General features: G+C 35.5%; 2 protein-coding genes across 2 annotated transcripts; one reads left to right on the forward strand and one right to left on the reverse strand.

The window, feature by feature from the left end:
* Positions 1–998: 998 nt before the first annotated feature.
* Positions 999–6,707, forward strand: LOC125232482 (insecticyanin-A-like). Its single transcript, XM_048138165.1, has 4 exons — positions 999–1,187; positions 5,100–5,325; positions 6,013–6,117; positions 6,314–6,707. Exons 1-4 carry the CDS (start codon positions 1,080–1,082, stop codon positions 6,505–6,507), a joined length of 633 nt encoding a protein of 210 aa, XP_047994122.1. The 5' UTR covers positions 999–1,079; the 3' UTR covers positions 6,508–6,707.
* Positions 6,708–7,354: 647 nt separating this feature from the next.
* Positions 7,355–21,778, reverse strand: LOC125232483 (bilin-binding protein-like). The gene is made up of 4 exons (XM_048138166.1): positions 21,592–21,778; positions 15,596–15,809; positions 10,511–10,612; positions 7,355–8,496 (listed from the first exon to the last, which is right to left on the reverse strand). The coding sequence occupies exons 1-4, from the start codon at positions 21,700–21,702 to the stop codon at positions 8,312–8,314; spliced, it is 612 nt and encodes a 203-aa protein (XP_047994123.1). The 5' UTR covers positions 21,703–21,778; the 3' UTR covers positions 7,355–8,311.
* Positions 21,779–23,404: the final 1,626 nt, after the last annotated feature.

Raw genomic sequence — 23,404 nt, forward strand, 5'->3', positions numbered from 1 at the left:
AAATGCAGCTCTTGATTGTCACTAAAGATACGAAATTTTTCATCCTTATGATAAGCGACAACGTACCTTTTACTTGAAAATATTACAAATAACGACGAATAAAGACGTTCTCAATCTATTGCCTCTTTTAAATCAAATCGGCAACGCACCTCCAACACCTCTGGTGTTTCGGGTGTCCATGGGCGGCGGTGATCGCTTACCATCAGGCGACCTGTCTGCTCGTTTGCCTCCTATCCCATAAAAAAAAATCTTAAAGAATACTATCTTTCCCTTCCTTAGATTTTATGAATGACACTGTTGTTTGTTTCTTTATTAATATAAACCTTTTTAAGTATGTATTTATGTGTGTATGTGCATGTATGTTTATGGTTATACTTATTTATGTATACTTATTTGCATGAGTGTTTCGTGTTGTTTGGTTGTATTTAAATTCTACATATCATATTTCTAAGAGCCACCTACCATTATATTCTGATTATATTAACTCCAGTACCCAAAGGATGTCTGGAAGAGATCGCTCTTAAGGGATAAGACCGCCTGTTGTTACCTCTGTTTAATTTGTTTATGTTTCTTGTGCATTACTTGTAAACTATGTGAGGAGTGGAATAATGAGTATTTCCCCTCACTGCTTCCAGTAGTTCCACAGGTAGTAAATCATCTTCATTACTAGATTCACCTACTTTTATCAATTTTAAAGCAGTTAATTTGACTTTATTCAAGGTCAAATTACTTTACTAGTGGATAAAATGCGTTTTACCCGCTGGTATTAAAGGACAAAACACGTGTTTCCGAGCTAGTGAGGAGAAAAGAGTATCGTATTGTATTGTAGGTAAATTATAAACAAACACAAGACCTTGAAAACTAACCCACGTGGCGCTATTAATACTCAGAGGAAGCATTAAAAGAAACTCCATACGTTTGTTCAATTTAACAAGCAATTTCAATATAAAACAACTTTACTCAGGGGTCATTTTCATTGGATAATTATCGTGTGGGATGCGACGCGCTAGCATTCGATATCATACCTTCAGTCCGAGTACTTGTTTAAATACATAAAATACTTCTTTAAATACACAAGAATGTTATTTTTACTATGTTGTCTGCTAGGCGCTTTTGGGGCTCTGGCGGAGAATATACAGGGAGAATGTCCAACTATCAAAATACAGGAAAACTTGGATTATACTAAGGTAAGATGGATTATAATTCCACCTTTCCACCCACAAATAGGGAACTTGACTGTAGTTAATATAAAATATTTTATATCATGCACGAAATAAAACATCAGATAATTATAAGAAAAACATGGATAGAAGTTATTTTCTTATCCAATTTCCATTTAATAAGTCAGGCAGAAATATATAAAGTAACTGAGTTGACCGTGACGTCATTCAATTTGATTTCATATAAATTCCATATCAGCAAGTCGTTCAAGTGCGTTTTGACAGTTCTTAAAAAAAAAGTTGATTTGACTAGGAGGCAAGTAGCCTATTGTAAGTGAAAACGTATATTACAATACAAGTGCGGCAAATTTAATAGTAAATTTAAAGCGAGTGGCGGAAATTCAAAACACGATCGAACAGTGTTATAATTCGACGCAAGGTGCAGATTACCTCTCTTCATAAATTGTACACAGTTTTACAATAAGAAAATAGGTAAAGTTTCGATTTGACAGATTACAGTGGGGTCAGTGGCTTTGCGCCCTACGGCGGTAAAGTCGCGTAATATGTTCTGCAGCTCATACGAGTAAATATACAGTAATTTATACATTAAGGTTTTAATTTGCGTTTTGTCCTAAATGCAACAATAGTGCAAACAATTATGCATTTTTTTAATTCGCATGATTAAAATGTATTATATTATATTTTATTCTATCCTCAGGCGTAATAAGGCGATTTTTTTTCTAGTTAAAAGTTTTTATTTATTATGTCCACGGTTACTTTATTTTTGTTTGTTATAATTGAAAAATATTTTTTTCTTTGTTTGTTTTTCTATCCTATTCATTTTCTTTTCGCTCATATGTGCTAAAAGATTTATATTGCAAGTACAAAGTTAATAGTCAGGTATTGAAAAACGCGTGTAAAAATATTATGAAATATACTTTCACCTCGCCCAAATTATCATTAGTCATCAAGATATATCTAATCAATAATCATGCCGTCATACTTTCGATACAATGTAAGTAGATTGCGGTTAATCAAAATAGTATTTTAGTAAATATTATTTTTTTAGAGATGATTGATCATTAGTAACACAATTTATTACTAATTGATTGGTTTTTGATAGCGTTTTTTATTAATATATTATCTTCCTTTTTAATTAAATCTGTGATAGATGTAGGTAACAAACAACAAAGAAAATAATTTGTTAGTAACCAAAACACTATCTCTACCCTTATTCCACGTTATGTGGGATCAGTACAACTTGTCTTCCTCTTCCATTTTTGTCTATCTTTTGTCACCTCAGCACTCACTTCTAGCCTTGTATCAACGACAATCTTTCAAAGGCCTGATTCAAATTCTAGAAATCTACGCACAACATTTGCTCTAGATAGACAGGATATGAATCGGATATGCATATCAAATATATATGTCAAAGTTCGAATCAGGCCACTTTGGTAAATGGTGATCTTCTCCATTGAAGCAAAACGTGTAATGACTTGTACTTGATCTGGATTTACATTTGAAAAAGTTTCCTCCCGATGTCAAACCTTACATGGCGGCCCTGGCCGGATCGATTAGACATAAGGAACGCACGCTTAGCCGAATCATTAACTTAATTGTGACTTCAATAATGTCTTGGTAAAGTATACCACAATACATTCTTAGGTTAGTGTTTTTATATTGAAGTTACTAACACACATACACACACATACATAAACTCACGCCTGTATTTCCAAGCGGGGTATGCAGATCACATGAAACCACAGAACTTAATTTAGATAGAAGAAACAAATTCATATATTTGTATAGGGGCCGAGCGTGTCAAATTTTGTACTGAAGTTGATTCTTGCCTGTAATTTTAAATATGTCTCAGGCTCTTGATTGTTCATAATTTTTGTGTTGTTGCAATTGAATATCACGTAACGAGGCATTTTTTATGTTTTGGTTGACTTCAACTTACAAAAATTGACACCCGAAAGCTGCAAGCTGCGAGTAAAGACGGACAACTCAGTGGATTTCACTGAGTTCATTTGACACGCTAAGTAGATACGTTTGCTTGATCTATGGTATATATGACATCTGTGCATGAAACTGTTTCAGTGCCACTCCTGTCAGTTAAGGGGTTGATCACTAAATTATCACATTGACCGATTGACCTTCGCTGACGGGTTACCCTCATCTGGCAGAATAATTTCACACACAACACACTTCGCATAACATGTTTCGCAGAAAAACATTAGGTCGAATGGTAATATTGCAGAAAACTTAGTTGGCATTATTACTACCCTGCATACGACATATTTGGCAGAATATTGTTTCACAGAACATTACTTTGGTAGACTTTGATTTAGCATAATTATAAAATAATAATAATAATAAAGCCTCTTTATTCCTTAAAAAGCCGGCCAAGACCGTGTCGGGCCACGCTCAGTGTAGGGTTCCGTAGTTTTCCGTATTTTTCTCAAAAACTACTGAACCTATCAAGTTCAAAACAATTTTCCTAGGAAGTCTTTATAAAGTTCTACTTTTGCTATTTTTTTCATAGTTTTTAAACATATGTTTCAAAAGTTAGAGGGCCCCGGACGCACTGTTTTTTCCTTTAGGAGCGATTATTTCCGAAAGTATTAATATTATCAAAAAACGATCTTAGTAAACCCTTATTCATTTTTAAATCCCTATCCAACAATATATCACACGTTGGGGTTGGAATGAAAAAAAATATCAGCTTCCACTTTACATGTAGGGGGGGTACCCTTATAAAACATTTTTTTCCATTTTTTATTTTTGCACTTTGTTGGCGTGATTGATATACATATTGGTACCAAATTTCAGATTTCTAGTGCTAACGGTTACTGAGATTATCCGCGGACGGACGGACGGACGGACGGACAGACAGACATGGCGAAACTATAAGGGTTCCTAGTTGACTACGGAACCCTAAAAACTAGCATAGTTTAAAAAATCATTCCATAATTAAAAAATTAAATATAAATTTTTAAGTAACATTCCTTGTCATGCTTTTAAATATAACATTACAATTACAATTTAAATATTATTTCATTAAGTATTGATTGAGAATAATATTTAATTTAATTTAATTTGTACATAATTATTAATTTATATCTGTATTATTTATTATTTTGTAAAATATTTATTTAAGGACCTCTCTACGAGTGAAGGCCTCCTCCATATCGTTCCAATTGTCTCTATCCATTGCCCTTAGAATCCAGTTTTTTCCAGCTGCTCTAACTATCTCGTCAGCCCATCGTCCTTTCGGTTTTCCTTGAGATCGTGTACCGAGTGGTCCTGGCCACGTAGTTACTTTATACGCCCGTTTGTCCTGGTTCATTCGTGCCACATGGCCTGCCCACATTCATTTCAGCATTTTACAGTGTTGTACCATAATTATAATGAACCATAATAATCATATAGCATAGTATTACAAGAGCAGAATTATGACAAGCTATCGAAAAGGAAATACTGTCTCAGAGCCCCCGTTAGGTACGACGACGAGCGAAGCGAGGAGTGTTAGGTATCTTGCATCCCCAACACATCTGACTCGCTATCAAAAAGCAAATTGCAACTTTATGCTGTCTAAATATTATGCACAAATATTGTCTGTGAAAGTACTATTCGACTAGAAGACTATTATAGTCATCAACATTATGCCAACGTACGATTCGGTATCATAAAAATCTGCGAAATGATTTATGCCAAAGCATATTCTGCGTAAGGTATTTCTGCCAAACGTGACTTCTGCCAAGAACTATTAAGCAAATCAAATATATACGAAAAAAGTTTCTGCAAGATAATAGTGAACCTCGCCCACAATCCATATGACCCTGGATATCCCACAGTCAAATTACTAAACAAAGTCAGTGAAGTTAATGCTAAATGTTTAGTAAAAGTGATAAAACTTTAACAAGTGTTCTCCTTCAGTTTTCAGGTAGCTGGTTCAACGTGGCCAGCTACGCCAGCGACGGACGCTCAATCTACGACTGCGCCACGCTAGACTTCCAAGAAGACAACCTGGGTTACACCTTGAAGGAGACTTATGTGGTCGCCGAACTTGGAAACAGGACTCAGAAGTCTTATCTGGCTAGGGTGGATCCAACTTTCGACGCTGGGAATAAGGCGCAGTTCATTGTTAGTTACGAGAATGCGGGTAAGATACTTTTGATACATAGAAAATTATTTTCATTTCATTTTACAAACGACACATAAGAAATGTGAAAAGCTCTACACAGTTTGTTTCATTATCGCAACCCCAACAAATGTCATCTTCTTTAGATTGGTTTTCCTGTGACAAGTCTATTGCATTATTACAGTCACAGTTATTGAAAACACCTCTTCCTTACAATTTTTTGACAAACTTTTTTTTAAATTATAATTGGGCTTACTCTTGACCACAGACTACCCAACGGCAAAGATGTGGCCTACGATGGATGACGATAGCCGAATGGCATTTCTGCGACGAAAAACGCCACTGAAACGCCGCAGAAATGTAGTCTGGCTCTGTCGCGCCAATACACAAGAGCGATAGAGATAGATAGCTACGAAAGAGATATTATCGTGAGCGTTTCGTAAGCGTTTGTGTATTCGGCTATGCACACTGTTCTCCCTATATTTGAAGGTTACCGGGTTATATGAACTCAGAAATATAGCCGCTGGCAAGGAATTCCACTCCTTTCCCCGTAGCCGAATGGCATTTCAATCTGGCTCTCGCGCCAATACGCAAGAGCGATAGAGATAGATTGCTACTCTGCGGCGTTTGGTAGTGCGCATAAGAAAACAGTTAAAATGAATTCTTAATTATTAAGACAGTTAAAATGAATATTTTATTTATTTTCAGACAAAGTGCTCCAGTTCCCCTTCTTCATTCTGTCCACTGACTACGACAACTATGCCATCGCATACACCTGCAAGACTTTCAAGAAGAAGCCGAGAACCCATTACGGTACGTTAATCTATAATACAAGTGCGGAAAAAAGGAAGTCCGAAATGAGTGGCCATAAATTAAAACACTCCCGACACGAGTTACGAATTTTCTCTTTTCCGCACTTATATCGTAATGTGCTATATCATAATTATCAACGTTTTCTTTATTTTATTGAAATCTGTAATTAATACCTACTTTCTGTTTTTCTTCACAGTTTTCTCCTGGGTTTTATCAAGAAACAAGCAAAAACTAGAAGGAGAATCACTCAAGAAAGTGGAAAATGTCTTGTCAAAATACGCGGAGCTGGCAGAACACCGACAGTCATTTGTTTTCAAAGAGTTCTCGGATGCAGAGTGTCAATTCGGACAGAAGTTCGAAACAGACTTCTTTACTAGTAATTTTTGGTAATTAGGTTGTTCAGATAGCATCAAAAGTAGTGGGTCAAATTACGCTTCGAAGTATTGTAACATCTACAAATTTGAGTGTGTTTAGTAAAAGGTCCCAGTTTGTCGGTTACCATTACCCCTGGAATGCCGTTGTCAAAAATTTGCTACTGAATTAATAACCTTCAATTTGTTAATTACAGTTTAAATTGTCTGGGACAGATCTGGAACAAGGCGTGTGAGCGGTTAAGGCGAGATTTACTTGTAGCTTTATATGAATAAGCTAACAAAGCGGCTTTATAGCAATCGATAAAGTGGGACGTTTTCCAGTGCACACTCACAAATAGACATAATTATCTCGACTTTATATGTACAATTTCCTATTACTTCTTTGAAAGCGATTGGTTCATCTGCTATTGATGCTGACTGAATTTGGATTGCTTTATATTAAGTTTCGTAGTTTAAGTTCTTTTTATGTTAGTTTTATGTTTTTTCTTTTCATTTTACACATGTACTGATTTCATAAATATTAAAACTTACATAATATGTGCGCAAAGTTTCAGCTGAATCAGAATTCGGGAAGGGGGTCAAATTTAGCTTCTACGTTTTGACGCACATAGCTTAAAGAATTGTGCTATTTAAAATTATACAATATTATAAATTTAATATTACCTGACGAAGTGGGTGGAGAATGTTTGTCGGAAAAAGTGATGTTTCCAATATTTAATACATTACACTTATTACCAAAACTGTGATTACAAAATATTCTTAAAATGTGCTGTTATTCTTATTTTGATTTGGTACAAGTAAATATACATTTTATTTTTTGTAGGTTATAATAAAATAAAAGAAAACAAATAAAACACATGAAATAAAAAGCATGTTTTTATTTATTACACAATTTTTCAAGTAGGTAATGCCTGAATTTGGTGAAACTACATTAACTATCACATATTAAGCCTTTAATTGTCTATATAGAAAAAGGTCATATTTAGTTTCCAAATTTCATTGCTATTTCATACCTACTCTTACTCTGGGTAAAGTATTATAGGTCAAAAAAGGATGTTCATTTTTATCTTTTAATAGATCCAAATAGATTGTATGTATTTATGTATGTATAAGCTTTATTGTACATAAAGGAAACAAAAGAGACACAGTTACAGAGTCAGTAATATACAATGTAGGCGATTGCGAATGTACTGATTGCGCCACATATAAAGTGTTTGGTGTAGTAATTAAAAAGAACTGCAAAATATTATGATGGGAACTTGTTAGTTATTTTTATAAACTCGCAAAGCAGAATGCTTTGTAAACTAAAAGGTATGAAATAAATCAGATTCTAACACAAGCCTTTTGTCCATTTAACCCACTTTATAATCTACAGAAAAGAGACATTCATACTGGAATTTTATTGAAAAAAAAAGTTCGTTTCATGTATTTTTAAATTAAAAAAGGCATTTGAAACTTATTGTTTATATCTAATATTTATTTTATAGTTATTATCTGGTTTGGTCTGACAGAAAAACGTTTTAATTAATCAAGATCATTTCAGTGATAACGAAAAATTCAGAATTTTGGGTATGTTTTAGTTTGCTGAAATGAAAATGCTAATCGTGAAAAAGTTTAAGTTCAAAGGTAAAGATGAAAGAAATAAATTATTATAATGTCCATCACGGTATAAAAATCCGTAGCCCTGTGGCAAATTATCTGGTGAAATCAGAGTCGTCATAGTGCTTCAGTTTCAAAACGTTTTAAAGACGAAAAAGTAAGACCTTACTGTCTATCATGGTATAAAAATCCTGAACGTCATGTCAAAATCGCAGGTAAAATTAGTGGTGCTTCACAGCTTCAGTGATGAGGCTCGAGCTGGTGAACTTGCAAGCTGCCTCAGAGAAGTCAGTCTGGACGAACTTGGTGGCGTCTAGTTCCTTTGCGTTGGCCTTCAGGAAGTTGTCTACGGCGGTCTTGGCCTCACCCTCGAGTTTCTTGCTTCGGGACAAGATCCAGGCGAAATCTGGAAGGAGATAAAATTTTATGTGCTAAAAGTTGCTCTGAACTGAATGACCTTAATATACTCGTACAATTTATTCACTAAGTAAACTTTTCAAATGACTTTGAAACAATTATCGACCTCTAACGGCTCAGCCACGACATTGGTCTAAGCGTGACAGCGGTGAGCGGTGGCTATACATTGGAGCGATACACAGCGATGGGACTTTTCATTCGCACGTATGGCTGCCGCTCACCGCTGTCGCGCTTAGACCAATGTCGTGGCTGGGCCGTATCAATAAAACAATATTTCGTTTATTTACCTTAACTACTAGGCTAGGGTTTTTACGATATGAATATAATAGTATTTTATACAATCGTGATATAATACAAAGCTTTTCAGTCGAGTACCATGTTTAGTTTACATTGTTGCCACGAAGCTTGCTGAGTGGCCTTGTTACATATGTATGTGTACGTACGAGAGTGAAAAGCTTAATTATATCACTATTGTATACAATACTTTTTCTATGAGTCATCATCTTCATCATCTTCATCATCAATGGACGAAAAATATCATCATTCAAGTTAAAATTAATGTTAATAGCGTCGTTAACCGTTGTATCAACATCGAATTACCTGGCAACCAATTGTTTGTAATAACCGTCTCTGATTGGTCGATAACGCGATAGATAAAAAAAACGTGTTTCAGATGCAAAAAAATTGCCAGATATCGCAAATTAGTATAGAACTTGTATGAAGTTCTATTTTTGAAATTATTACAGTTAACTAAAAGTGAACTGTAATGAAATATTATAGTTGACTAAGTGTCAAAGACTTATAGTTTAGACTAAACTATAAGTCAGCACTTATAGTTTAGTATGTGGTGTCCTAATTGACAGATTAAAGTCGACGAGTAGAAAAAACAATATTTAATTGTTACTATTTTTGACGATGACTGTACTGTGTTCCTTATAAAAAGGTTACTAAATCCAATCAAATATTTTCATATCTTTATTGATTTTATCAAAAAGTGTATTTCGTTAATTAAATTTCGAGGAAGTCACAATATTGTTTTTAATAATGTAATGACTTAGATATACAGATATCGGTATCACTTCCACGCATGTCTTGTCTCCAGGTAGAAAAGTCCCCCGATCATCACGTAGACTACGACAGTACTCTTTATTATACTGTGACTAATACTGACTAATAGCTAGATTAAATGGGGCTTAATGAATACTGCAAATATTTATCTATAAATATGAGTAGGTATACGTGCCCCTCAAGCAGAACTTACCTTGTCGCGCGCGAGTCCATACATGAAGTCGCGCTTGATGTATGGACGCGCGCGACAAGGCAACTTGTGCTAAAGGGTCTGCTACACGTAAACCAATAAATATACCATGATCTTATTGATCTTATCAAATATTCTATCCTTTATTTACATCAACATATTTACATAATTATATAAGAAACTAAGACTAAACTTAAAAGCTAAGCTAATGTCTAAAATAGGCCCTTGAGGCATTGTATCAAATATTAACTTGTGCTAGTCTTTGTAGCTTTAAAACGAGCGATATTTTTATGTTCATTTGAAGTCTGCTTGTGAACTAGCACGCGATTTAAGTTACACTGCAAACTATTGAGGTGCAATAAAATCAACACACCATTCAAGTGCACAGTGCAGTAGTTTTTAACCGACTTCAAAAAAAGGAGGAGGTTCTCAATTCGACTGAATGTTTTTTTTTAAATGCACCAATCAAGTAAATAATGCTGCCATGCTGCAATGTAAAGAAACTCTCATGCTAGTTCTCCAATCGACAATGCGACGGACACAACGTTGTACGAATGCGATCGCAAAAGAACATTCCCCTTAGAATTTTGACATTGAGTGGAAACAGCCATGCGCTTTTTCATATCTACATTATTAATAATATGTATATGGAGTATGGACCACACCCTTAGGAATGTATTGACGGGTATTGCAGGATTTAGAATACGATTTGATTCATTATTTTATTAGCTACATGCAAACTAACCTTGGTGGTTCTTGTTCTTCTCGTCGTATTTGCAGCTGTGGGCAATGGCGTAGTGTGTGTAGTCCGTCGCCAGAATATTCAGTGGGGAGTCCTTAGTCACATCTTAAATCAAACAAACAAAATATTCATAAAACAAAAATATTTAACGTATTTAATTCCAGGGTACGTAGCCGAATGGCACAAACGCTCACGAAACGAAACGCTCTATCTCAGAAGCCAGACTACCTTAATTTCGTTTTCGCGCGTCGCAAATATTCGGCTACGGCATTAGCCGAATGGCATTTCTCCGACGCCAAACGAAAGCGATACGCCGCTGGCTCTGTCGCGCCAATACGCAAGCGCGATAGAGATAGATATCTACTAGCGCTTCGTTTCGTGAGCGTTTCGTGAGCGATTGTGCCATTCGGCTAGCCACCCTGTAATTACTAAATGCATTGTCAACCTCGAAAGGATCAGTGAGCTATTTGACCACAGTGACTATGACACTTGACACTGACAATTCTGTACCTATTTCTGGTTTGATAAGTACCTAACATAGTTACTTAGCGTCAAAGACATATATAACTCCGTATAAACAGATAAAATCTAAGAAAAAAACGTACCTCAGTACCATAGAGAAAAAGGTACGGTGGCCTAGATGGCATTACACTTTGGGGTACCTACGCTCAGCTAGATGGCGCTAATATTATATTGACATTTTAACACATATCAAGCTGAGAATATGGGCCAGATTGTCAAAACTTTTAAAAGTTTTAAGCTTGTGACGACGAGAGATGGCAGTCTATGCACTATGATTATATATTTTACTTTGACAGTAATTCTCTATAATACTTGATCCTCTTTGCTTAGCGTCAATATTTCCTTGTTGAACAGGCAATGAACGGCCAAGTGTCACTATCGGGAGACAACTTGCCACTATTCTGAAATAAGCTACAGGCAATCAAAAGAGCCTACTTTTATACGCCGTCCTGTTGGTCACCCAAAATTTTGACTCCTTATTATGTGGACTCCACATGAAACTCAATTAATTAAGACGATACAGGAGGGGTCAATTCTCCATACAAATACTCTCGACTATTTCCTCCCTGGTTTTTGGAGATAGAGCAATGATTTTTTTGATATTATTATTTTTAAAGACGCTAAAGCCCATCAAAAATTTCCAAAAACGGCCTTATTCATTATGGCGCAAAAAAGGGTGTGATACTCAAGTTTGGTAACAATTAGCCATAAAAACTAAATGGTCCGACACAGATAAGATACTTCATTGTTATTCAGATTCTCAAATTTCATTCCGATTGATTAAGTTTTGAAGGAGGAAACAGTTGAGAGCGGAACCTCGATTTTAAAGATTTTTTCGCGATATCTTTTAACTGAGTTACCTATTCTTAATGGAATTTTTTTTTCGATAAATCTAGTTAATAACACTAGTATATTTAACTAAAATCCCCAAATTGAAAGGGGGGGGGGGGGGGAAACTTCTTTCCATTTTAGCATTTTCGCTCCTGTAGCGTCTTAAGTATATTATATTTTGGGAGAAGCCCGGGTGCTAGTGCGCGGAAGCAAAAGCTTTCCTCGGGGAGCTGGGGCGCCGCCTGCAAGAGAGGGGCCTCGACCCCCGCTTCGGGTCGTTCCTGGCGCAGAGGATCCATCGCGGTTCAGCGCGGAAGCAAGCGTGATGGGTACCTTTGCGTCGGGAGTGATGCGGGGCTGGCTATTTGACTACCATCAATAGGAATATTTAGTTAAGGTTTAGTTTTTAGTTTGTTTCAATTAATTGTCATGATGTAATGTATTGACCAGTTAACTAAATGAATTCTATTTTGTTGTCATAAATGTTGGTTATAGGTACCTAATTAAACTTATGAAACCAGTTTAAAGTACATAGGCATTAAAAGTACCTACGTATCAGTACATGTTTACTATCTCCCACACAGCCTGTATTACTTTCATTACACTAACATGATAATCTTCGCGATAAACGAACAAGTTAGTAACTTTTTTACAACAAATTGCAACTTTATCGAAACTAGTTAAGGGTTACACATACACAGTAATATTTACAGTCAGCCGTGTAGGATTATAGATAAGTTATCCAATGCCAGCTCATGCGGGCGCACCCTCATTGAAAATGTGTCGTAGACTTGTAAACTGCAATTACCGCTGTAAACTTAGCTTAGCTGTCGAATACTAGGAAATGAATGAAGACGATACAGGAGGGGTCAATTCTCCATACAAACGCTCTCGACTATTTCCTCCCTGGTTTTTGAAGATAGAGCAATGATTTTTTTCAACACAGATTATTATTATTTTTCTCTGTGTCGGACCGTTTTGATTTTTTTGATATTCTTATTTTTAAAGACGCTAGAGCCCTTCAAAAATTTCCAAAAACGGCCGATTATGGTGCAAAAAAGGTGCGGTATTCAAAATTGGTAACAACTAGCCAAAAAAACTAAACGGTGCGACACAGATTATTTCGTTGTCATTCAGATTCTCAAATTTCGTTACGATTGATTAAGTTTTGAAGTTGGAAACAGTCGAGAGCGGAACCTCGATTTTAATAGTTATTTGTTATACAAGGGGGCAAAGTTGTATTTTAACGCCGAGTGTGGAATTGAAAAACGAGCAAGTGAAAGGATTCTATAGTTGAACCACGAGCGAAGCGAGTGGTTCGTGAATAGAATCCTGAACTTGCGAGTTTTTTAACACACGAGAAGTAAAATAAATTTGCACCCGAGTGTAACACAAAACTTTTCCTCTCACTATAGCGAGGAAACTACAACACAAAAAATGCGTTTATCACTGCTTCCAGTAGATCCACAGGTGGTAAATCATCTTTATTACTAGATTCACCTACTTTTATAATTTTTTTAAGCAGTTAATTTGATGTTATTCAAGGTCAAATTACTTTACCCACTAGTGGATAAAATACGTTTTTACCCGCTGGTATTAAAGGACAAAACACGTGTTTCCGAGCTAGTGAGGGGAAAAGATTTTTTCGCAATATCTATTAACTGAGTTGTTCTGAATGGACAATTTTTTTTCGATAAATCCAGTTAATAACACTAGTATATTTAATTTTAACTAAAATTCCCAAATTAAAAGGGGTCCTTTCCATTTTAGCATTTTCGCTACTGTAGCGTCTTAAGTTTTTGATAATGCATCGCTTAACCCCTCGTGTGCGGATGCGTCAAAAAATCGTGGGTATCGACCTATCAACCCCGGCTATGCCATGTAGAAAAAAAATCGTTTAAAAAGAATGCAAAAAAGATGACCCAATTTTACGCACGGATCCGTGCCTGCAGCATACGATGGGCTAAAGATAATATGTATTCCTTCGGTCTCATGCCGTCATTAATTATATTTCGTTGATATCGAGGGCTGCCAGAAGGCATCTCAGACCTGTCGCAGCTGACTGGCTAAACTCCCTGAATATTGACATTTAAAATGTAAGTAGAAATAATTGCCTATTTTTAATTTGATGCTATACGCTAAATAAATAAATCGTCCTGTTCTTGAGCTGACTGGTATTATCAGGTATGAAGGCAAGAGTGGGGTGTCCTCAGTTCCTTGGAACTTGGGACAGATATTAATGTGGGATGCTACCTGCGTAAACACACTTGGTCCAATCTCCAACTTATTAAGGGCCAGTTGGATCAACCACATTTGACAGACATATCATCGTCAGCAGACGTCTATGGAACTTCCCATACAATAAAATTTAACGAGCGCTTTAATGGTGACAGACGGTTTAATGCAATTGGTCCTAAATGTAAATCATTTATGAAGTTTGTAAAGTAATTTTATACAAAGGGTATCGGACACTTACATTACAAAAAACGGAACACGATTCTTACTTTGGTATTTCACAAATCAGCAATTCCCGAATAGTTTGTACATTTGGATCACGTCTCCGATTTGGATAAAAATTGGTAGGCTGATAGAGTCCATGATGCTGAGCAAGATCCACTAGGTTTCCCAAAATGTCCTAGGTTGATTGTATGAAACTTTCCTTTTTTGTTACCGAAAATAGAAATCTGGTAACAAAAAAGGAAGGTCCCGCCGGAAGCGTAAATTTTTCCATTTTTTTTTCCTTTAATATAAAAATGTTTAGAATCGTTAGCAGACGTTTCTGCTTAATAAAAATTTATTCGGGAATTGCTCAAATAAAATGATGCTAATACCTCTATAATGAATGAGGGTATCGGATGAAATCAATATTTCATTAACCTACATTATTATGTAGGTATGTGCATTTTGCACTCTTATCGATCATCATTAGTCATGTAAGCAAGTTTAGTATAATCGTTTGATGATAAATCAACAAAAATAAGGAATTCCGTTACAACTCAACAAGGATATTGATAAAATAAATATAATTTGTTGTTTAAGTGTCCATTATTATTGTTATATTGTACATGAGCAGTTATTAATAGATACCTATATTTGTTTATTCCTTGTCCATTTTTAACACCAGACGCAAAAATGACGTGTTGTTGTAAGTTTGACGTGGCTGTCTGTCTGTTTGTCTGTGGCATCGTAGCTGGGCACTTTCGTGAAAAAAGATTTAAAAACTTTTTTTTTTCACAATGCTCAGAATCACGAGCCTTTGTACAGCGCACATAGGGGTATTTCACTAAAAAGGCTGGCCATTACTCGATACAAATAAGAAAAAATAAAAATAAAATAAAATAGCATATTTGGATTGACACAATGGAACTACTTATGAAAATGTATATAATTAATTTTGGCCAGCTTTTTAGTCAAATACTCCTATGTGTGCAGCGGTTACAAAGTGGAAAATATCAAATATAATTATGCAAAATAAAAGGACATTTTGGGACCATATTTTTGTCTCTTGTTTTTGTTCCTAGATTGAAAAAGATCGTGATTCTGAGTAGGAAAACTTACTTACTTACTTCACTGGCTCAGCGACCCAAAAAGGATTTTGGCCTCCGACACAAGAGATCGCCACTCTGCCCTATCCTGAGCCACTTCACGCCAGTTGGGTACACAGAGTGCGGACAGGTCTTTCAGGGTTCTTCCTCGCACCAGCGATATCTATTTCTATTAAATAATTTCACTTACCTCCAAACTTAAATGAGACGACTAGCTTTCCAGCCCTATTAGCATCGGCAGCTAACTTAGCCGAGCCTTCAATATACGTCTGCACGCCGTCGACAACGTGGATGTTCTTCACCTTCATCACTTCTCCTTCCAGTTTGTACTCGGCCGAGCCGCATTTTCCGTTCTTCTCCGCTGAGTTCGGGTATTTGGAGATCTCATACCATGTGCCTTGGTACTGAAAGAGAATTAAAGATTTCTAATGGCGTGCTTAGAGAAGAAGTATCCAGTAGGGAAAATGTTACAATGTTGTCTATAAATTAATAATAAATAAATACTGCGCCAAAAATATACCTTTTCTCAAACATGGTATGAAATATTGATGTTATGTGCCTTATAATTGGCAGCGAAGTATGACGTTGCAGGTGCGGCTAGGACGATTGATAGATAATGGAATTTCATACAAACCTTGCAGGCCAAGGCCGGCAAAGTCTTCTTTTTTAATTTCCAAACACAGATAATTGTGACATAACATCCAGGTATTTAGCCAATTAGAAAAAAACTATAAGGGGTTTTATAGACGTGCCGACTGCAACTGGTACGGGCCCTAGACAATATTTGATTTTGGGCGTTTTCATACAAAAAAAATATTTTTCGTTTTTTTATTTTTATTTTTTTTAACTTTTTGTTTTTTTATAAGCGTATACGGGATATCAAAGGGGAACGAAAATTCGATTATTTTTGCGCTACGACGCACCGTTTAGGAGATACAGCCATCCAAAGTTACTATTTTCAGTAGACTTTATTTATTTCATACCATGTTTGAGAAAAGCACTATACATACCTCGGCGGGAAATAAACCCCTTTTTGTCCCGGCCTCTGTAGTAATATACTATTATGTACGGGTACTAAGGCTCTATATACATAGTTGTGGCACTTTGTCTGAATTCATAGCTGTATTGTTGACTGTACAACCACAACGCTAAAAACCCGCCTTTGGCAAAAATGGACTCTGTTTTTTGTAGTGTATAACTATTGTTGTAATTTACTATTTTTTACTTGAAAACATATTTCAATGACATTACATATAAATCCAATGCGCCATGAAACTTAAACTTTATCAACAGTAAATAAGAACACAAAAAAAATTTACATACAATAAAATTAAACATTTGATTTGGGCGATGACGTAACAGCGTGGCTCCGTAACGTCGTTTGCCCCGGTTTGGAGCCATTTACTATATAAGTAAAATGCGAAATTGTATTCGTCATACCCCTCGGTGGAATTATTAAAAAAACAAACTTGATTTTGAGTTACGATCTTAATCAAAATATTTATTAATATTAGGTGTTAATCCGATAAAGAATAAAAATCATCAGCGATATTATTAGTCGCATATAGCAATATTATGACTAATTTTAACTTATTACATATCCGGTTTATGAAAAAAATCAACCTGATGCGTCTACGCCTATGTACTATCAGCTGCAAAAGTGAATGGAGAAATTATGAATGAATTCATTGATATATTCGCTATGCACTTTTGAAACTGATATTGATGATTAGTACATTTAAAATGAAACTAGTGAATCTTCCTCATTCATCACTGTATCTACTTATTAAAAAGAATCACATCAATATCCATTGCGTATAGTTTTAAAGATCTAAACATACAGGGACAGACAGACCGACAGACTGCGAAAAGCGACTTTGTTTGATACTGTGATTAGTTAAGTTACCTATACCTACGTCGTAGTTTTTAACCGACTTCAAAAAAAGGAGGAGGTTCTCAATTCGACTGAATGTTTTTTTTTTGTATGTCACTCGGTATCTCCGAGAATCGTGGACCGATTTTCAAATTTTTTTTTTAATTGAACGGGTATAACCCCGAGATGGTCCCATTGGCACCAAGTTGGGGTCTGATGATGGGATCTTGGAGAAATCGAGGGAACTCTTCAAATGTTATAGGCACATGTCATGTTTTTAGTGTATTTTTCAAAGGTACACCAGTACTTACGCTTGATGGTAATAATTTTATGTGGCTGAGCTGATGATGGAAGGTCAACTCCTCAATGGTTAGGAGTTAAAGGATAATTCTTTCACTACTGTACGTATATTCGGACTGATGCATATAATATCAATAGGAACCACTAAAAATCAATAAATAAATAAACTTAAAAAAAACCGCCTTCAAAAATAAGCGCGTTACAAAACCCGGAGAAACTAAAAAGCAAAAAAGAATAAACCTTTGAATTCAGATTTCTTATCGTATTGCAATAATCTAAACATCCAAATTAGAGGTATAAACAAATCAATTATTTTTGGAGTCGGGGCCAGCCTGGGTATGGTTGGGTGGGGGCAAACAGGTAATAGCAAGGCGACGAACAGGTCTGGTACCGACTACAAAAATAATTGATTTGTTTATAATTTGGATGTTTAGATAATTGCAATACGATAAGAAATCTGAATTCAAGGGTTTATTATTTTTTGCTTTTTAGTTTCTCCGTGTCATAATGCGCTTATTTTTGAAGGCGGTTTTATTTAGTTACATAGTTACTTGAATTCGTTAACAATAAAACAGTAGCAAGTAGGTATATATGAATAGGTTCTTTTCAACCGCGAATCCTTCACGGTCGGTCAGTTGGGTTGATGAGTCATTCGATTTATCCCATTCATTCAATTGATTGATTCACCTCCTCGGTAAAGAAATTAGTGGCGGAACAACAATTGTTAAGGTTTGTTAGGAAAATTAGCGCTAAATGTACGAAAAATTACTGCAATTGATTTGAATTGGAGTAATGGTGGGTTTTGTTAAATGAGTAGATTAGTATTAAAGTAATGTTATTGTCCCGGATTTGTAAGTTCACATTTTTGACACATTTGTTTTGAAGTATGTTGCGATGTGGCTAAGACGTATCGTTTGCCAAATCTAACGATTAATTTCAAATTGGTTGAATCGATTAGGCCCTATGTACAAGGAGGCGCTTAAACAAATATACGATTTCTATCAACTTTCTGAAATGTCATTTGAATCGAAATGACAGACTCTGACACAGCACTAGTTTAAAAATAAAAATGAATGATAAATGACATAATAAGTAAATCCTGCGTGATAAATTAATATCGTAAAATACTCACTAACGAAGATCCGCAAAAATATAACATGTGTTAGATTATGTTTAAAGTAAGCGAAATATTGTTTTTAAGTACTTGATTTTTTTAAATATTATTACAGGATTTCATTTAAAATTTCATTAGGTTGCGCGAGTTTTCGTTTTGTGGACGCTGTCATGTGTCAAAAAGAGGTTCTTACAGCTCTGGGACAATAATTACATATTAAGAGTGGACAACTACACCCAGTTTTATTTTTAATAATAAATTTACTTGCTCTTGGCCACAGGCATTCAAAAGGCATAGACGTGGCCTACGATGGAGTGAGCTCGCCCAGAAGATGCCTGTTCACCCTTGGTTTGAAAGTGGCCGGGTTATATGAGCTCGGAAATATTGCCGCCGGCAAGGAATATATAATGGCTCTTTAAGAATGAATTTTGAAGAAATAAATAAACAAATTAATAGTTATAACGTTTATCTCAGAAGTGTATTAACTGTATTAGTGTACACTGTACAAGTTTTCAGTTCATAGCAGGGGCCCGTTTCTCGAAAGGTACAAGCCTTGTATTACAAGTGCGCGAACTGTCAAATCGTATGGGTTGTCATGGAAACACACTTGTAATACAAGGCTTGTACCTTTCGAGAAACGGGCCACAGGTAGCAGAGTTTGTAAAAGTTGTTTTATTCAAAATAATACCTACAAAAATATTATGAAAGACAAGCTAATCAACCAGTCAATAATCAGCTACAGGTCAGCATAAGTAGTAACTTTTTAACAAATACCTCATATCAGTATACAACAACATAATACTGAGCTCGTATCAGTAATATTTTGTTTTCAAGTTCAGGATGTATTTATCTCTACTTTTATTTTATTTTTAACTACATACCTACTAGGAATAGAGACAAACCTCGCTAGTTTAGCGATACTTTTTATCATAATATTATGTAATTTGTGATGTTTGAAAAAATAAATTTATTTATTTATCGTAAGGTAATTCAATCTACTCGTACAATAGACTGTAGGTATATAGACTATAATAAAATTAGTTCAAAATCTAAATTGACTTTCCTCCAAGTACGTAATGATTGCACTCGCTGCGTTTTTAAAAAGTGGGCATTCAAGGCATAAATAACAAAATAAATATAATACAGTAAGCTGCAAACTTCTAGAGGCTCAAATGACTTCAATGATTTATTTTGGTCTTAGAACATCTGCAATGACTAGGAAAAAAGTGGAGGGTATTTAAGCAATATTGATTACAAAATTTACAAAATACGATACAAGTGCGCAAAAAAGGAACTTCGAAACGAGAGGTGATAATTTAAAACGTGATCGAAGGGAGTGTTTTAAATTGACACGAGTTACGAAAGACTTTTTCCTCCTTATCGGATGAAAATACCAAAATAAATTATTGTAAATATGTATTTGTCATCTTCAATCAGTTAATCAATTTAATCATACACGTTTATCATTGGTGCGTTACTAGGATCATGTCATCAAGACTTTTATCACAAATTTCCGGTATGTGTCTAATTATTATTTAAAGATAGGTAGGTATTTTATTAGTCGACATAGACTACCGTCAAAAAGTTTAAGACCAAACACGAGATATGCAAATAATCAACATTTCATGAAGTTCCTATGAGAATATTACTTTTCAGTACCTACAACCGACAAAATAAAGCGTATAACAATTTTTAAACAGGGATCATAATAAGAAATAAAAGCTAAACGTTTTTCTCATCGAAAAATCCTCCTCGACGCTTTTTCACTTCCGAGCAGATTCTTGGCATTCTTGCTATAAGTTTGTGTAGCGTTTCTTGGCTAATGGATTTCCACTCGTATTGCAGTATCTCCCATAGAGCTGTTGCAGATGTCGGACATTGTCTTCGGACTCTACGGTCGAGTTCATCCCATAAAAGTTCGATCAGGTTAAGGTCTGGGGATTGCGGTGGCCAAATCATATTTTTTAACACACCTTGGCGTTCTTTATTGACTGTGTAGCTTCCACAGATCTTTGCTGAGTGTTTGGGATCGTTGTCTTCTTGCAGAACAAATGGGTTGCCGATCAATATAATAAGATTACGTTGTTTTCTATTGATTACAAATTTAGTTTGATGATTTTTAGAAGGGTTTATAACAATGACACTGAACATTGTGTTTGGTCTTAAACTTTTTGACGGTAGTGCAAAAAATAAATTGCTGAATAAAATAGAACATCGTACATTAAATCGTACACACAATCTGTTCTCGTTTTGCTAGATTTTTTTAGTAGCAAAAATCGCTTTATAAGTATTTATATATTATATATATCATATCGTTGTCTGAGTACCCACAACACAAGCCTTCTTGAGCTTACCGTGGGGCTGTCAATCTGTGTAAGAATGTCCAATAATATTTATTTATTTATTTACTACTTTCTGTATCAACTGGCATTATGATATCAAACTCAAAACCTAGTTTTTATTAATAAATTATTTGATTTGTATTTGTATTTGTATTTGTATTTGAAACTCAAACACATTGTATTGTATTTATTCGTTTATTCGTTTATTTCAGACAAACAGTCCATATTGTTACATTACGTTACATTATTTAAAATTAACAAATTACAATATATAAAAATTAAAGCTATAAAATTCAATAATTAATTTAAAATCAAACCACATTAAAACAAAATTAAATTCGAATTAAATTCAAAATTTCAAATTTCTAATTAAAATACGGCGTGCGTTTTGATTCAACAATTCAACAGAAGACTTTACTTACCTTTCATAACTGACTAGGTTTGAAATTATCTATACAACTAACTGCAATCGGATATGTAATACCTACGAGTTTTGTAAAGATACGATAAAATATAGATTAAGTGAGTATACTAAGAACAATATCAAAAATACTTACAGCAGTTAAATTGAAGTTTTCTACCGGCTTCAACACAGGGCAATTGCTTTCATGGATAACATTAGCAGAAGCAGCAACCGCCGCTACCAGCAAGACGACTAAACGCAGCATTTTTAGGTTATAATAATACAAGCTCAAAATTAAGTCGCTGCCAACTGTATCAGTCGAGATGAGGCAATATACTAGCCTGTTTGGGATGCTGCATCCTTATATACGCTCGGTTAGCGTAAGGTCATGGGCAGGATTCAATTTTTCGATAGAAAGATTATTTAATTGACAGAACTGTGCAGAGGTCGTTGCGGACGGGGGACTCGAGAAGCGTCTGTGCGTTTCTATGGTAACTCAGACGTGAAAACTCTAGAAGGTACTCGAACCTCTTATGTGGATTTTATTCGGAAACGTGATGAAATGTAAACGATTAAGCTTTATTTAGTATTTTTTAAACAGCTTGGGGCGTGTGCAATTGTGCATGTATCATTTCAAATTAAACTTATTCTAATAGGATTCGCTTAGCTATAGAATAGAAGCTCAGGATCCATACTAATATTATAAATGGGAAAGTGTGTGTGTCTGTTTGTTTGTCCGTCTTTCACGGCAAAACGGAGCTACGAATTGACGTGATTTTTTAAGTGGAGATAGTTGAAATGATGGAGTGTGACATAGGCTACTTTTTGTCTCTTTCTAACGCGAGCGAAGTCGCGGGCAAAAGCTAGTAGTTACTAAAGCCGTTCAGTTTAGGTCGAGAGAAAGGGACACAGCTATACCAGTTGTTTTGTGATTGTTGATTTTAAAGATCCGTTCCTCTCTCTCAAGTGTCAACCTAAACTGAACGTTTAGTACCTCATAGTAACCCCACAGGGTGTCGTATTTCAGGTCCTGTAGGCTGTAGCGAATGGCATTTCTGCAACATCTTACTCACATCTTGGGAATACTGTTCGAATATGGCAGTACATCTACTTAGCAACTGTTTCTTAAGAATATCACGTTAGGTTTAGACTGAGCAGTTATTGACTGGATATTATTGTATGGAATTTGCAAGAAAGTTGTATAATGTGAATGGTTCTTAACGGTCGGTTTCTCAAATTCTCCTACACGAAAAGCGGCTTTATTCAGTGACTTCACCCTATAAGCTTTACTTTAGGAGTTCGAAAAATCTCATGTTCTCTCTCAGTTTTTAACGATTTAAAAAGAGGGGTAATGTGAATATCTCGCTTTGTGTGGTAAGGCACAGCACAGCGGATGTCTTTCGAAATCTAGACCAGAGACCAACTGGGGAAGAGTGTCCGCCTTTCAAAAAATCGCAGCTAAGTAACACTAGACTCTACTCACATCTTACAGCGTTTTGTTGCCGGCGAAAAAGATTGCCAGAGGTCAACGGACTGTTAGAGTCAGGAACGCGCATAACGCGCATTGGTATATCACCTCTGGAGTTGTAGTCGAGGAAGTAGTAGGACACAGAACCTGCTCAGCAGGGCAATCATGGTCGCGCGATAAATGTTAAAATATCGGGCCTTCCCTATCGCACTTACAAATAGTGCGATAGGGACGGCCTGATGTTTTATCATTTATCGCGCGACCATAATTGCCGGCCAGCACGGGTAGCATGGTCGCGCGATAGACGATAAAATATGAGGCCGTCCCTATCGCACTATTAGTAAGAGCGATAGGAACGGCCAGATGTTTTATCATTTATCGCGCGACCATAATTGCCTGCCAGGTGTATATAAAAAATACTATGAATCATATAATATCAACATTTTTTTAGAAATTATTAGCTGTTAAGAAACATTGCCATCGAAAAATTTATTATATC

This window comes from Leguminivora glycinivorella, chromosome 13, assembly GCF_023078275.1.
Source record: "Leguminivora glycinivorella isolate SPB_JAAS2020 chromosome 13, LegGlyc_1.1, whole genome shotgun sequence".
In the NCBI taxonomy this organism is placed as follows: Eukaryota; Metazoa; Arthropoda; class Insecta; order Lepidoptera; family Tortricidae; genus Leguminivora; species Leguminivora glycinivorella.